The sequence below is a fragment of the Dermacentor andersoni genome, chromosome 8 (genome assembly GCF_023375885.2).
Source record: "Dermacentor andersoni chromosome 8, qqDerAnde1_hic_scaffold, whole genome shotgun sequence".
Taxonomy (NCBI): Eukaryota; Metazoa; Arthropoda; class Arachnida; order Ixodida; family Ixodidae; genus Dermacentor; species Dermacentor andersoni.
The window spans coordinates 128,072,549-128,090,061 of record NC_092821.1 but is presented as its reverse complement, the minus strand read 5'-3'; the positions used below and the strand labels follow the sequence as shown (position 1 = coordinate 128,090,061).

The window sequence follows — 17,513 nt, the reverse complement described above, 5'->3', positions numbered from 1 at the left end:
AACACTACAAGCCGAGTAGCCGGAACTGTTCAGTTCTAAAACCCCGTTTATGCACGTCAGGCGAGTTATACACCCAAGAATTGGTATCCACGTTCATGAAAATTCGCCGCATATACAAATAAACTCGAACACAATCGTGAATTATAGTTCACCTCGGCGTGGCAATACGAAACCACCTAGCATCACGCTTGCTTCATCTGTATTGTCTATTTTTACACGGAAACACACGTTGGCCACTTCAGTCCGCTGAGGTGGCAGCCAAATGCTTCGCCGAATTGCGACGCGTTCGGGGCCCGCTACGAGCTCTTCCTCGTGGCTTCCTGGGCAACGCCAAGGGCGAAGAGGTCGCCGAGCAACCGGCGCTCCCTGGTTGACACGGTCATGTCCAACCTGCATGCGTGGGAACACGGTCACGCTCGCATCACAAGCAAGATCGCTTTGATAACTTTCGCTCAATGCTGTACCTTGCGAGTGCGCAAACTTACGTTCTTGAACGAGCAGCCTGAAATTTGCGCGTACACTTCATCATCATAATTTATTTTCCCTTAAAGACCCCTTTTCCCTTATTTTCCCTGAAAAAGCAATTTCTGTGATTCCTCGGAAGTTGCCCCATCCAAGCACCACGCCATGAACTGTCGAGAATGTATTTGACACGGTGACTTGGGCGTCGTAAATTTTTATTCTTACTCGCTCCTATTTCTCCTTAGAGCCAAAGTTTACTGCGTTGTTTTGAACTTGCTTGTCCGGTTGTACGTTTACATTGGATGTGTTTCTTTATTTTAACTTAATGTTAGGATCGCGTGACAAGCAATCAAATAAATGTAAAGCGAGAATTGAAGCGTCTAAAGACAAATTTTTTAACGGTGACATCGTCAGTATGTTATTTAACAATCCAAAAGGTTTTGGAAACTAATTAATCCCAAACACTCTTCTCAGTCCACTATACCAATCGTAAATAACGGCGTGCTACTCTCGCCATCTGAAGCTGCGACTGAATTAAACTCATTTTTCAGCTCTGTATTCACAAAAGAAAACCCAGTACCACTTGAACTTACGTTTCATTCAATTAACTCATCTATCAATGACCTTATAATTACGCCGAAGGCAATAGACTCGGCCATCGAGCGACTTTCGAATAACTCAGCGCCAGGTCCAGACAGCATCTGTCCAAAGATACTTAAAATGATTAAGCCTATAATATCTCCTGTGTTAGCCATCCTTTTCCAGCAATCAATATATACAGGAATTGTACCGGATGATTGGAAGATTGGTCGTATCACTCCCATTTACAAATCAGGTGACCGATCAGTGTCCTCAAACTATAGAACTATATCCTTGACTAGTATTCCAGGTAAATTACTGCAGCATATCGTATCTTCCGTAGTTATGAAATATTTAACTAAACATAACTTTTTTTCTTCTAATAATCAGTATGGATTTCAGCAAGGGCGCTCTTGTGAAACACAATTATTGTAACTTATAACTGATTTTCATCAAGCTGATCACAATTCCCAAAAAATCGATGCCATATTTATTGACATCAAGAAAGCATTCGATAAAGTTCCCCATTCCTGCTTAATGAAACATTGCCGGCCTAACATACATGGTAAAATTGTTAATTGGATCTCAAGTTTTTTAACCAATCGCTGCAATTTGTTTCCGTAAGTGATCAGTTTTCCGATTTAGCAGAAGTTAAATCCGGCGTTCCTAAGGGCTCCGCACTTGGACCAATTTTGTTCTTAATTTACAATAATGACATCAGTAACAACCTGACTTCAGCAGTTCGAAGACGTTGTTTTCTCCGGAGGGCCCGCGGCATTCAGGAAGAAAGCGCAACGACTGCTGATAGCCTTCCTGCGAGACACGGTGCTCATCGACACCTGGTGACACACCCCTGATCTCAACTCGAAGGAGGATCAGGCGGAACAATTGCCGGCGATGTATGTCAGGCTAACCCCGCCTGCTTCAACATCACCACCACCACCACCACCTTCAGCAGTTCGATTGTTTGCAGATGACTGCGTTCTTTACGGACAAATTATTACCCCTGAAGATACTCATACTTTAGAGGCAGACCTAAACGTAATTTCACTCTGGTGCGAGCAATGGCAAATGGAAATAAATGTTTCTAAAATAAAAACAATGACATTTACCAGAGCCAGTAATGTTCAGTTAAGTTCCTATTTTATGAACAACATGTGCATAGAGAATGTGTCTACGTTAAAATATTTGGCCGTCCATTTAACTTTTAACCTTACATGGAATGATCACACTGATGAAATAATTTCGAAAGCAAATAAAACACTTGGCTTCATTAGGCGAAAGTTGCATTTAGCAAATCTGTCAATTAAGCTATTAGCTTACACAGCTCTAGTTCATCCAAAGATGGAATCCGCTTCCATAACATGGAATTCATTTCAGACATACCTAATAAACAACCTTGAATCTTTATACCGAATAAATCAGCACGTTTCATCACTCAGACCTACTCTAGAACGTCCAGCATCACGGCTATCAAAGAGTCCCTCCAATTACCCTCTCTAGTAAAGCGACGATTGTTAGCACAGCTTTCCCACTACCACAGATTGTATCATACCCCGACATCCTTTACTGCATCCCATATCAAACCACCGCAACAAGTTCTCCCCCGCCTCGACCATCCCTTCAAAGTGCGTCTCATGTTTGCGCGTACGAATCTCCTTCGACAATCACCGCTCTTTCTTGCTCTTTATCACTGGAACAAGCTGCTAAAAGAAATTGCTTCTATACGTGATCATGACTCGTTTGTAAGCCATTTGAACTGCAGTTTAAATACACATGTCGAGTAAAAACAGAATCTTGTGCCTTTGACCCATTGCAAGCGAATTTACATGTTTTGTACGGGTTTTTTTTTTTTTTTCATCTTGCATGCATTTCTTCCTTTTTCTTGTTGTGTTCGGTAACCAATACTACTGTGTTCTATATTGCCTTTCCCCTCTAATTGTGTTTAAAATATCTTGTTGTTATCCCTCCCCTCTCCACCCCTATGTAATGCCCGCAAGGGCCTTTAGGACATCTGAATAAAAAATTCCGCCGAAAAGGGCAAAATTTCCCGCGGATATTCCTTCGTCCGTTACGATTGCCGTGGCGCGGTACATTGCGTACAGCGATGCATACGCGTTCATTTCACGAGCTTTAGTTCCTCCCGTCCCACCTGGCCACAACAACATTCGGGAGAGCACGGTCCAAACAACACAGCGCTACAAAACACGGAGACTAACGCTAACCCGCCCACACGACGCCTTTGCCACGGTACGAAACCTACAGAGCAACACGTGTGAGCGCACAGAACCATAACACAGCCGCCTTTGTGGCCCAAAGGCATGGCCTCTAGAACAACAGAAAGAAAAATAAAGAAAAACGCGGAGAACCTGCACGCCACTTCCTTCACACATTTCTACTATCGCGTGGAGGGGTAGGGCCTCTCCTCAGTTTTTTCCTTTTCCTTCCTCTATGGCTCTAACGGTTCTCCGCATAGACGAATCGAGCGAGTGTAATAGAAAACGGTTGAGTGGGACGATCGGATAGGGCGGCGCAAGCTTTGCAGTGAGGCGCGCGACGACGAAAATTACTGTGGCGGCGCTGCGATCGAAGTGAATTTGGCGCACCGAGGTCGTGCCGTTGGAAACTGCTGGCGATACTCCTCGGAAGGGTCATTCGTACTACTTTGCGCGCTGGTATATGCGTTCAGACTGCTCAAACGGTCGTTATAATTGCATATGGCATGCATGTGTGCCTGAGGAATAGATGCCTTTCTCTCTTCTTGATTTCATTCTTTTTTTAAATGCCGCTCGGTGATTACGCGTGCATTGCGGCCGCAGTGTCGGCTTTCATTCTATTATGTTATTGTAAGGCTCCCTTTGGAAAACAGATATTTTTCTTGTTCTTCAAGCGGCATGACTCTTTCGTGTGTATTGTTGCGCGTATAATTTTCCTTCAGTAGGTCTTGCGAAACGCAGGCGGAAAAACAAATGTAAACTTCCTGCTTGCGTCTTCAAACAATTAAACCATATATACCCCATGCGGCACCCTGCAGTCAGATTTAAGGGAAGTATTCTTAAAGAAAAAGAGGGAAAAAAAAACTGCAGTGCAACATTCCATTAATTCTTCCGTCTTCATCGCGTAACAGAACGCGAAGTAACTGGTACGAGTTCTTTTATTTGCGGTTGGACCTCGGGCGCCGAAAACAGTTTTAGGTAGCCATTGCACATTCTAATCTTTGGCCTGTAAGCCGTGTGGAATTTTTTGTATAGTCCATGCTTAACAAAACAAAACAAAACAAAAGCGGCGCGGTAGCCTAATTAGTGGCTACATAGTGAATATGGCGTTGCGGTGCAAAACTCGTGCTCACGGGTTAAAACCAGGTTGTGGAATTCGGTGGGAACGAAAGGGGAAAATAATCGTGAACTTCGGGTTTGGTGCACGTTAAAGAACCACAGGTGGTGAGAAAGAACTAAGCGGGGTGCCTCATAACCATATGGCCAGACGTAAAACGTCAGAATTTGTTCTATGAGAAAAAAACAAAAAACAAGGAAGGTAGCTACCTCCTTAGGCTTTTCCCCTAGGGGCAGTGTAAACGAAAGAAATTATTCTCGAGTCTGATTTCTGTGAAAAACTTGTTACGCTTATCTTTAATTTCATACCTAAATGTAATGCCGTTTCCAATTGTACGTCCGCTCAACTAAGCAGCTTCTGTATTATAAACGGCTGCTTTCAGTTGTCCGGTGCACTATATCATAAGGACAATAATGAATCAATTAAAGGAACGGCATGCTTCACATACACGTAGAGATATTTGTTGATCTGCCGTGCTCGTTGAAGCAGATAAGTGCTCATTGCTCATCAATATTCCACCGACAAGAAGCGCACGTACAATGACATAATATCAATAAAATTTTCTTATGTAGCTTCATATTGCAGATAGGTGGCTTCTGTGGCAAAAATTACGTGCTACTTTTAGAAAACAGTGTTAAAAATAACAGTTCACCTGACTAAAACTAGAATCGGTACCGGCCGACAAGAGTCGCGGGCGCACCAAAGCAAATAAAATCATTGAAAAAGAATTAACTACACACACTTTCCCGAGAAAAACTGGGCGTCCGCCAGCGTCCGTGCAACGAACGCGCGCTCGCTAGCAGACGACGCACTTGACAACGACATCAAAATTGAAGGCGTGATGTTGTATAACCCATGCCTAAAATATGTATAGAAGCAAAATGTTGTCATTATAAATTTGCAGTTGAAAAAAGAAGCGCCATTATAAGAGCGTACGCGCGCGATCGGTACCAGCGCCCACGGCGAAATTACGTTGAATCTGCTGTGAAGCACGTCTCTGCCCTAATCTTTTCGTTCGCTGCGCCCTCGCACAATTTTTCCACACGCGGTGTCTCAGCGGGAGAGTGCCGTCCGGCCCACTGGACGATATTCTTGTACACCGTAAATCAAGCGCACAGTGACTTGTTTGGCTGGAGCAGTTTCGCGCTTAATCAAACTCCCGAACTCCGCAAGAATCTTCAGCAAGGACCTTCGGATGCTGCAACGGCAAGAGTATCCCCATGCCAAGCTGTTGCGTGCCTGGTTGCAAGTCGCGAGGTGGAAGGGAAGGATCCGGCCTGAGTTTTCACTTGTAAGCGAAGCGTCACATTCGATCGTACCGTTGTTGCATTACTTTTAGTCATGCGACAGGTTAAAGACATCTTCAATGACGTGGTTTCTGGTTCCACTGTAACAGTACGTTCTCCCTGCTTTTCACAGCGTAGCAGCAGCCGTTTTTCATACAGAACGAAAGGCAAGCATAGTTCTCAAACATGAGATGTGAGCCACTGGCGAAACGGAAATACTTCTTGCAAATTTTTAAACAAAATACTCGACTCGCAGCAAGCGTAGTGCACGCTCGTTTAATTTGTGTGTGTGTGCGCGCGCTCATGCTCTAAGGTTTTTGTTGCGATAGCAATTGTACGGACACTCGTTGGCGTCATGTCCGGCCATCAGCGACCCATTTCAGGCGGCTAAAGAGAACGCAGAACTGGTGTTGCCCATGCACGACACATGGCGTTCCTCTGTCGAATACGGCACGCTGATTGCTAAAGCACTGGCACGCGAATGCAGGATATAAAAAAAAAAATGCTCACTGCAGCACGGGCAATGCTTCTCGAGACCTTTTCTAGTGTTTAGCGCAGAAACGTATGAAAGAAACAGACAGCTGACGAGACATACACGAGGGCTACTTTCAACAATGATTTCTCAGAAGCCGGATTACTGTTTTATATATCCAAGACAAATACCATGCAGGTGCAAACTATGAGTCAGCAAGAAATGACAGTTTGTATCTTTCCTATTCTAGTTATCATCTCTCCTTTGCTCAGTGAGTATGTAGGAGCAGTATCACACTTTTGGACAAGGTTATCTATTGTTGCGGATTCAATTATTAATCTCATCATTTTGTCTTTATCCTTTCAACACTGGAAAAGATGTCATACCAACAAGGTTTAACTTATTATGGGGTTTTATGTGCCAAAACAGATATATGATTATGAGGCATGCCGTAGTAGGGGACTCCAGATTAATGTTGACCACTTTGGATTCTTTATCGTGCACCCAATGTATAGTATGAGGGCTTTTTGGCGTTTGGCCCCCATCGAAATGCAGCTGCCACGGTCAGGTTTAGATCTCACACCCTCAGGCTTAGCAAGCTACTACGTCACCACGGCAGGTACCAAGGTCAAAACTGAATGCTTGCTTCTCAAGACGCTGGTTACAGTATCTCTGATGGTGCAGTATTACCTGCTGGGAAAGTAGATACATCAGCATTTCGCTCTTCCCATGGCCTGGCGGGGCTGAAGACTGGCTGCCAAGTGCATTTTGACACATCTATACATCACAACACCATCATGCCTCACAACAATAAACCAATGCAACTTACTAATAAGCGCCCCAGCAGCATATTTGTATTTGGGAAGCTATTGTTTGACTTCGGTGGCCATCCTGCTATGTACTACTATGTACTATGTACTTTTTCTTGTTTCTCCTTCATGTAGATTTCCTTCATCGTCTAGCCGCCGGAGACAGTGGGCAGAGATCATCCGGGGCCCTGATGTTCGGTGGGAGCCCAGGAGATACAATGCTGTGTGCTCAAAGCATTTCCAGCGCAAGGACTTCGACCTGACATCACCGCTTCGGGTTCGCCTGTGGCAGCACGCAGTCCCTACCATTGCTGTGAGGTTTTCTGAATGCTTTGCTCTTGAATACCATTCAAGCCTGCTGTCATGCTGATACAGAACAGAAAGAGATAAAGGCTGCCTCAGGATAAGGGCATTAAGGACAGTGAGAAAGACTGAAGTGTGCCAACTCCTAGTCAATCACCATCCTGGTCATGTTTGGACTTGCAATGTAATTACATCCTGTAAATAGCCGTGTACCCGAGCTACACATAATGCCAGTGTTGTTGAGGTCCGAGACAGCCCATGGGCAAGGCAGCTATTATGACCTACTTGTACGTTGCGAATGTGAAAGAACCATGTATTTTACATAAATACTGGAGTTAGATGCTGAAAGCCAGATCACCATGAAGTGTCCTAAAGGCAGTGCATTTGCAGGCACACAGACAAACACAAAAATGGGCAAACACAGGTACTGGACATCTTCTCGGCAAGTTTGTCTCCAGGTACACAGACAAAGTAACCATCTTCTCATGTTTGTTACAGTAATGAAAAAGCCTTTTTTGCCTTAACAATAGGTTGGCATACTCACAAGTGCACTGACTCATACTTGCTTCCCACTTATTTCCCAGGTATGAGATAGAGCTTTAGTAAGTGACTGTTGAGAGGGTTAGAGTGAACATGAGTATGTGAGTGAGTGCCGGTAAGAGTGAATGGAAGTGACTATGAACACGAGTGAATACTTGGGAGTGCGAGTGGGTGCAAGTAGGAGCATGAATGAGCGCACATGAGTGTTAATGAGTACAGAGTCTACAAAAATATTGGTTAGTGAGTACTGGCTTATTCTGCTGACTTATGGCCTAAACAGAGTGATAAAGACGTACAATCATGTGATGGGTAGGTATGTTGATGCTGTATCCTGGATTTTAATTAAGGGGAATGATAAACTGCGCATGTCTGCACTGATTCATATGTGAAGGGCGGCGTACAAACTTGCACGGTCTGGTTGCTTTCTCCAGATGTTCCCTGTCTTTCTGTCATCCTGTGCTGGTTTTCGTCGTGCATTTTCAAGCTGGTTTCTTGTGTCGTCTCGCAGTACTCGAAATGCCAATTTGCAGTCCCTTTTCAACGTATGTGATGACTCGATGGCCTAGATAAAGTTATTGCGAATTTTCTCGAAATATGGCAGCAGTAACATGATTAAAGCCACTTCCATACAGTTGCACAAGTATCTGACTTCATACCTGGGAAGAATATTTTATGTACTCATTCCAAGTTTTTGTTGAAAAGGGCTCCAGGCAGTGTGCAACATAATGCATGTATAAGCCTACTCAGGAGAATACCAATCTCGCATTTTATCACATGTCATGAGTGTAACAGCAAGCTGAAACACCTCATTCTTTTTCAGGTGCTGAATCCTCCACCATCCGACGAGGTTGTGGGACAGGTGACGGCACCTGTATCGCACACAGCCATTGAACACTCTTACTGTAATCCTGATGACTCACTGCTCTCATTGGGGGTATGTTACATTGCTGTCCCGCATCTTCATCACTCGAAAGGGAAACAGTGTCATCCACCTGGCAGTAGCACGAAGCTAAAACGAAAATCAGTGCAAGTTATTGAGAAACAAAGCTTTGCGTTTAAAAGCAATTCTCATGCTATACGAATTGAACCCATCCTACACCTTTCAGGGCTGGTTGCTGTGGCAACTGAGCTAACCATAGCTAATCAGGGGGCCAGCAGGTTGGAGAATGAGGCTGAATTAATTGTCAGCCCAAAGCACCAGAGCACAACATATGGCAGATCAGTTCTGCAGAAGTTCTTCACTTTGCACACTTCTTCAGAACTGACTCGCCCTATTCTTTGTTGTGGCGCTTCGGGTTGTTGTTCAGCCTCACTCAGCTATCTGCTAGCCTCTTGGTTAGCTCAATTGGCTGGTCAACCACACCGAAAATGCGTTGGTCCCAGGTTTGATCATCACTGTTCAACTGCAAAGCTTCTTTTACGAAACACCTGGATGGGTTTCCTTTGTATCTTTGTGCCATTCTTAGGCAGATGACAATGTTTTCTTTTCGTGAAACTTCAACTTGCGAGCTTCCCCAGAACCAATTTACCATACGCTGCATAAATTGTGTTGACATTGTGCAGAAGAAAAAAAAAAACTTGTCCTTCGATCGTTAGTGTGCGTTTGTCTGTGTGTTTAATGGTATACCAAATTGCCACAATCACCTTGTGTCTGATGGTCTCGCTTGTTGAAACCAGTCATCCCTGTCTTTTGGGAACAAGTAGTAGTCTTCATATTGTGTGAGCGTACGTAGTCTGCTGCCAACATTGCTTATCATCATTCAGACAGTCAATGCACAATGCTGTTTTAAGGATATTAAAGTTTCATTTCAATATAAATTTTTAGGCAACACCTTCTTTGACACTTCAGTCGCTTTCCATGGTTGTTGGTTGGGAATGGCATTTCTAACCTAGAACAGCTGATTTGCCAAGACATATGGTGAGTGTAAGAGGTTTCATGCGTGTTCCTCATTGAGTAGATGATAGAACAATCATGAGGCCAACAAATCAGCTTATCTGTAATGGCACTAAGATGTGCTGGTGGGTGGCTTTGTTTTCCACCGAATTACTCAACGAAACAACAAACACTACGTAGAAACCTCATTACAATAAAAATCCGCCTTCAAAACAAAGGTTTTTCTGACTCACTTCCCAGTGTTTCATGTGTCTGTTTGGTCAGTTTCTTGCTGAGTAAAGTAGCCCAACTCCAGAGACAGTGTAAATGTGAGCTGGGCAACAAAGGAGATGGTGGGTTAAAAACTGGGCTGATACCATCGACAGTATAACAGCCAACTAGGCCAGTCCCAGGGATGGTGTACTAAAGACTGGCTGCATCCTGAGGACTGTGTAATCAATGGTCATGTGGGTCACATGGCAGAGAAGGAGGGGGTTCATTGTCCCGAGGAGCTTGAGCGCAATGCTAGACCTTGCTACTGCTGTCAGTGCTTTGCCTGTTGGTAATACTGCCAAAGTTATTTATGACATAACGTCTTGTGGAAGAGCTTTTTTTTTTCTCTCCACTCCTCCATTTGTACTGCATGAGCCTGAAATAAAATGATCTGAGTTATTGTTTGGTCATCAACAGGAGAGCACAGACTCAGCTGATGAGAGCATACCCGAGGAAGTTGGGCTGCACAGCCCCTCACCTATTGCGGACTGTACTGCAGTCTCACCATTCCCAGAGGTAAGAATTTGGCTCTTCTTGCTACATAAGCAAGCATAATGTCATAGTTGTCAGCTTTATTTTCTCTAGGCATAGTATATATAAAAGCAGATACTGTGCTGTCATTTGCTGCTTATGTGGGAAGATGTGCACTCATGCGCAGATAAAATACAAATGGGCAGAATAAAATGTGAACATGCACACACACACACATAAATGGAAGGATGTCAAAAGGGTCCCAGCAAGGAAATATTGATGGTCTCTTCTTGCTAAAAGCACTGCATTGTGCTATGAAAATATCAAATTTATCATGTGACTGCAGCAGTATCATGAAGTCATCTGACTTCATTATACCTGGGACTTCTTTAAAGGCCGAGGGGCTGTAGTCCTAGCAACACACAATGTATAGTCTAATAGTGCGGGAGCTCGAAAAACATATATTAAAATACCACCGCATTTGATAGCGGCGACATGACAGTGGCGAAATTGTGCTGATGCCTGTGAACAGCTGGTTTGTCTGTCGGTTATGATTATTAGAGAATGGAACTTTAGACAAAATGCCTATTCTTTCCTTACGTCTTTATTGTGCCTATTTAGCATATAAGCACAAACTATGAGTCTAGAAACACTTTAGTGGCACTTTTATTGGGCCTATCAATGCCATTCTGATGTTGGTGCCTGTAATATTGAGGTGAACTTTCAGAGCCTAAAATGCTATTTTCCATGTTTTGTCCTAGCCTTATTTTGTTAAGGAACCTGCTAGGGAACTTGCCTGAAGTCAGCTGATTATTACCATAAGCACTAGCTTTGCTGGTGTAAAAGCTGCTATTAACAGCTTTGCAGCAGATGAGAATATTGCTGTGAGAAGGGCTACAAGTGCACCATGCGACGGTACACATGAGGATGACTTAATGTGCTTGTGCACTTGTTTCACATCTTTAGCAGACAACACCGTTAACCCAGAATGCTCAGTGGCAACTCTGATTTGGAATGTGGGGCTCAATTAAGACGTTCAGAAAAGATTTTGCCACTATCCCCAATGGACCTGTTGCTGATAGAGTTAGTTTAAAACTTGAACCTGCCTCAGACAGAAATCTCTGCCTTCCGGTGCTGAAAGAATGGTCAAAGGTTCTGAACAGCGAACATTCTGCCATTCCACAGGGCATTGGATCATCGAATGTTCAGAAGTACAAATATCCCAAACATCGCTTAATTTATGGGGATGATGAGTGTTCCTTTATTGTTTAGGTATGAATACTCAGTGAAAAAACAAAGGTGCAGAACAGCCCAAAAATCTTGAGATGGTGCTTGTTTGTCACAGCTTTCACATATTGTGGCACCTAGGCACACCTAATTTCAGGTAAATCTTTTAACCTATGCAACTTTCCTCATTCTGTTTCATCAAGAAAATAAAGTGAATGTCACTAAACCGAGATTTAGGGGGCATTGTTCCTTATAATATCATACTTTATCCTTAGATCCACAGCAGCAGTTATTTGTGCCTATCGACACCTAAAATTGAGTCCAGTTTAACCTCGATATAGCGAAGTAGGCAAAATCAGAAATTTGCTTCGTTATATTGAAATTTCGTTGTATTGAAATTCAACCTTTTATGCAGATAAGTACAACCGCCGATCGTTTTTTCTTACACGGAAAGGAGCCGCAGAATCTTGCAAATTATCGGGTAATCGAAAAAAAAAAAAAGGAAGCAAGTTTGAATTAGAAAACAATTCGTTTAGATGAATTTAGGAGTCGGTGACGAATGATACGGTTTCATGCCATGCTGATGATATCTTCACATAGGCGGTACAAATTAGGTGAAGCCAGTCACGCTTTCGCATGCGCTCTGCCCCGCGGCTGATAGTGTCTCATGAAAAGTGCTGGTAGCGGGGAGCGAATGCTTCCTCTGCCTCTTGCTCCAACGGGTCACCGAAACTCTAGACGCCCACTTTTTGCACACCGGGCAGGTTACTTTTAAAGCCGGGTGCGCGGCTGCGTATTCGCTCAGCCGCGCTTACAGCCATGCGCAGCCACGGCCCAGACACGCGCCAACTTAGCCCTCCTCCCGACCCGCCCCTCACGCGCGCGCTTGATTGCGTTTACCGCGAGCTCGCTCCCCTCCCCTTCTTTCACTTTGCTCGCGCACGGGGGGAGGCAGCACTCCTGCGTGAAGCTACTATCTTTCTTGTATCACCCTCGCACTCTTTCACTCGCACCTTAAGCACAAAGTGAGCGCGGCGATATAGGATCTTATTGCACTTGGACTTTATACGAAACATGATATGGATTCACTTTCACAGTCGCTCTTGTTTCGCTGCACGCAATTTAAGAGATGCATATGCAAGCAGCCACTTGTAATTCAGTCATTTGACCATCTGCATCCGTGGAAGTTTCCATTTATTGTTGCAACATTCCTTTGCTACAGAAGCGAAATTTCGTTATAATGAAATTGCATACAAACACACTTCGTTATACAGTGGAACCCCGTTCATACGTTTTTCACCGGACTGAGGAAAAAAACGTAACAGCCGGGAAAACGCAACAGTGAGGAAAGGTCCGATAATGAATGAAAAAAGTGCAGCTTCGACTATAGACAATTTATTTCCACAGAGTGTGCTTAGAACTTAAAAAGAAATCTAGAATGCTGGCTTGCCGTTTTTTTCGCTCGCTAGAAATCGCCACACGTTTCTCAATAGCCTGGAAGGCCGCATTGCTGTCAGCGTCGCTGTGAGGTGCGACGTACCTGCGTAGGAGGTCCAGAGCCGCGACGGCTTCTCCAAAGCTAGGATTTGGCAACTTCCCGGCATCCTGCGGCTCGTGCTCCTCGTCGTCATCGCGCCACGGCAATGGCAACGGACGAAGGAATATCCGCGGGAAATGTTGCCCTCTTTGGCGTAATCATGCTAACGATTGTTTAGTATTGCTGCTGAGCGCGCGCGTCCGAGCAGCCCGGTTGCGCGCAGCGCGGCGTGGTTTCGCGAGAAATGTAAACAAGAGAGGAGAGCTGGCCCGATAGGCGGAGCAACGCCATGAGCAACGCCGACTTCCGGCTTCCCTTTAGCTACAGCTTCGCAAAGAGTGACGTCAGGGCCTCTCCCGAGTTTCCTTCCTCCGTGAGTAAACTCTATGCCGTGAGTCGAGCCGTCCAACAAACCATGCGGTGACCGTAATCACAGTGATGATAGTGAGAGCATTTTTCACGAATGGCCACCTAGTGGTGGCCTCTCGAACTGGCGTGCGGCTTTTTGCAGCCAGTTCCATAGCCAAGCCCGGCCAAGCCCGGTCAAAACTCGTCAAAATCCAAAATGGCGGTTGGAGCGCGTTGCCTACTTTACAGTGTACTAGATTATGTACACTGTACCTACTTTAGCCCTGGCGGGTTCGGGTTGCGACGCATCATGAGGGAACGTTTTCACAGCTACTAAGTAACAGCGGGGTTCCTTATAGATTGGATCCTATGGAAGCTATGCCAAGACCAAATGAAAGCGACGTAGCAGCCGGGAAAACGCAGCAGTGAGGAACGTAACAGCGGGGTTCTACTGTATTGAGGTTCTAACTACATGTGTTCTATGGACAAGTGGTTACGAAAAATTAAATTCTTCGTTATATCAAGAATTTCGTTATATTGAAGTTTGTTATCTCGAGCTTTAACTGTATTTAGCACCTGTATGCACCTAAATAACAGCTTTAGTGCTTTAGTGCACTTAAAACAGCATGTTTTACTGCCTACACATCCGGTCTCAAATCGTCACATTATAAAGCTGGTCCCGATAAACTGCCACCATGTGGCAGATGAACTTTGGCGCATTCTTTGAAACATCAGGTTGGCATGAAAAGCTCGCAAATGTATGCTGCATTGAACTGTTTTGCGTGTATTACCTGCTTCGCATGTTGTACTAAGTGAAGTCTGACACTACTGCACTTTGAATAATTGGGTCTAAAATGCATGCACTGTTATCAGGACTGCAAGAAACTTCAAATAAAGTGATTTCATTATAAAAAGTGTTTACTTTATGTTCATATGGTGATGCAGGTGTACTTCCCTTTTACCAAGGAAACTACATAATGGTTCATCATACTTTCGGTAACAGTGCAAAAGCAAACAAATACAAAAGAAATAACAATGCCATGTTGTCATGTTTTTCTTCTTTTTGTCCTTGTTTGCTTTTGCGCTGTTACAAAAGTACGATGAATGCTAACCAACTCACCTACCTTGCTATCTTGCTCCATACATAATGATTGCATGCCATTTGGTGCACTGTATGATTGTGTTTTTGTGTAAACACTTGTTGGTTCCAGATTGTGGAATGCGACAGTTCGCAACAAAGCCCTGAGCAAGCTCGGCCTCTGTGCAAGCTTGTCAACATTTCAGGCAACGGAATTGGAGAATATTCCATTGAGACAAATTCTTCATGGGACGAGTACGTCGAACGACTCGAAACGTTTTGTGCGTCCATCAGTGTCTCGGAAGATGACGAGAAGCGCGCAGTGTTGCTTAGCTTTTGTGGAGAGGCAACTTATCGGCTCATCACAAGGTTAGTCGAGCCGAACAAGCCAACGACGGTGTCCTACGAAACCATCAAACAAGCCGTTCGTGACCACATGCATAACAAGCCGTCATTGCTGCGAGCAAGGCTACTCTTCTACAGGCGAAACCAAGAACCATGTGAATCTCTGGCAGACTACGTAATAGCACTTCAAAAGCTCGCAGAAGACTGTGGTTTCGGGGGAAAGGAACTTCCCTTGGACGTGATGATGAGAGATCGTTTTGTGTGCGGGATTCGAGACGAAGCTCTGCAGGAACGTCTACTTGGGGAACGTGATCTGACTTTTCAAACTGCTTACAACATAGCCTTCAAAGCAGAGGCATCTCGTGAACAGCAGATGGAAACTGTGTGGTTGTCATGGAACGATAATAGCAACAGAGACAACTCATCACTTGTGTACACATCAAAGAACAAGCAACAAATCATATTACCTCCGGTTGTAATGGCAACTACGCATGATAAGCAGACAAAATTAACATGGCGTGCAGTTACTTCGAATGAAAAAGGCGTATTGCTAGTGAAGCCTGTTTGAACAAGGCACTAAATCTAGAACAAATGAACGCAGCTCATGACTCACGAACGACATCATCAAATCAAGCACATAGCGTGGAGCAGGAAAGCTTTGTAGCGTTCACAGATATGAACCTTTGTGACCATTATATGAATGCATGGAAAAGAACTTGCATGCTACTGTATGGCAAACTGCAATGCTACAGTTCCACTGAAATGGCATTCTAAAACGAAATTGAAAGCACCTACTGTACTGGTTTGGTGTCATGGGTGCATTTCTGACAAGAGTGTGGTCATGGTGCTAACATCTGACAAGGTCGAGGGACTGCATTTTGCTCACATGCTTAGATTCAGGTGCATGCTAAAGTACCCCAGTTTGTTTAGAGTCGGGCTGGAGTTTTCCAGCATGTTATCCCTTGAAATCTGCTGTGTAGTTTTGGGACTTGAAACCCCGTAAGCTAAAAATTAGATGACGAGAATAAGTTTAAAGCCACATTTGTAACGCACACGTATTCTTGAGACTACTTTCGAGGTTTTGTGCAACTTGATCGGTGGCCATAGCACATAGACTTAGTCTACTGACTAAGTATCAAGACTTGTATTGCTTTTTTACAAGGTGTGAATATATTGGCCAGTTGTATGCCCATTCAGACGCATATCTGCAGGAAGATACTGTGCCTTTAATGAAAGTGCCAGAAATTATTAAAGTTTCACTTGTGCTTCTGGCTATGGTGCGTTTATGAATATATGTAATAATAACAAGGAATTCTCATAGAGTCGATGGTGAGATGTGGTTTAGTCTAATGTCATAAGACTATTATGCACTGTGCCTTATCATACAGCCAGTACATGCAGAATAGAGCAGATAACAAGCCTCTGAAAAAGAACACCAGGGAAGCAGCTGGTCTTGATACACAGCATAAGAGTTGTTCTGTGTGCCAATTGAATTTTATGGTGTTACAGCAGTCCCAACAAAAGTCTTTTTCTTGCCAGCAGAAAGTTGCATTCTGCTATTGCAAGGTTGCCCCCCCGACTTCAAAGTGATCTTGCTTTTCTTTTGGCGAAAGTGGATGCAAGCATCAACTCTTCACTATGTAAAAACTTTATTCCAAAGATCTTGGTTGGCAGTTATGTTCAATTTAGACCCTCATCTGTTCTGCATCATGGTGCAAGTGGTTGTTAGTCCTAATTATTGGTGCTTGCATCATTGATGTGTGCCTGTTCAACCAAGGAGCCATCTTCGGTGCTGTCCAACACATTACCAAGTTGTGACAGCCATGCGAGTTTTCATGAAAATGCTGTAAAGAAGAGCTCATGCAAGAGAAAAGTTAGCATAAGTATGTACTTGTGTTTGTATTTAAGCTTTCATACAGGCATCTGTATTTATGGACATTGACATAAAGTAATTGACTACAGTACAGCGAGACCTTTGTTCTACATTTTCAGTACAATTTATGTGCGTGTAACAAGGCTCTCCATCTACACACCTGCAGCTCCTTTGCCAAGTAGTGAGATTCCTTGACCTGCGGGTCTTGTCTTCCAACTGGCCATTCAAAACCAATTCTACTTGTTTTCGAGAAGAGTTCCTTCTTACCTAGCATTACATGGTTCAAGACTCTATGGAAATGATATGGCACCTCTTTCGATCGGTGCCAAAGTCTGACAGCAAAAGTGATTAGGGAGAATCAAGGAGAAGGGCAGGTTCTAAAAGAAACACCCTTTAGAAATTGGGAAAGCCAGCAAGTGATTACTTAAGAGCTTTAAGTGGCCAAAATAACTCTTTATTATTTGGCCTCAGCAACATTTTTGCTAGCTAATAACGCGAAAATGAGATATCCACCCAATCGTAGCAATTGCTAAAAAGGAAACCTATACGGGTTCCTCGAAAGAAAAGCTTTGCAACTGAACAAAAATACGTCAAACTCTTGCCTTTGGTTTGAGTTACAACTATTACATCATTCTTCATCGTCATTCAACTGTTCGATCACAATGGCTTCCGCATTAAAATGGCCCACAAATCAGTCTGCTGTT

The 17,513-nt window shown here is 44.0% G+C and overlaps 1 protein-coding gene across 1 annotated transcript; it reads left to right on the top strand.

Annotated features, from left to right (window-relative positions):
* Positions 1–5,454: 5,454 nt before the first annotated feature.
* On the top strand, positions 5,455–16,900 carry LOC126525592 (uncharacterized). Its single transcript, XM_050173522.3, has 5 exons — positions 5,455–5,665; positions 7,077–7,254; positions 8,605–8,718; positions 10,348–10,446; positions 14,725–16,900. The coding sequence occupies exons 1-5, from the start codon at positions 5,595–5,597 to the stop codon at positions 15,502–15,504; spliced, it is 1,242 nt and encodes a 413-aa protein (XP_050029479.1). The 5' UTR covers positions 5,455–5,594; the 3' UTR covers positions 15,505–16,900.
* Positions 16,901–17,513: the final 613 nt, after the last annotated feature.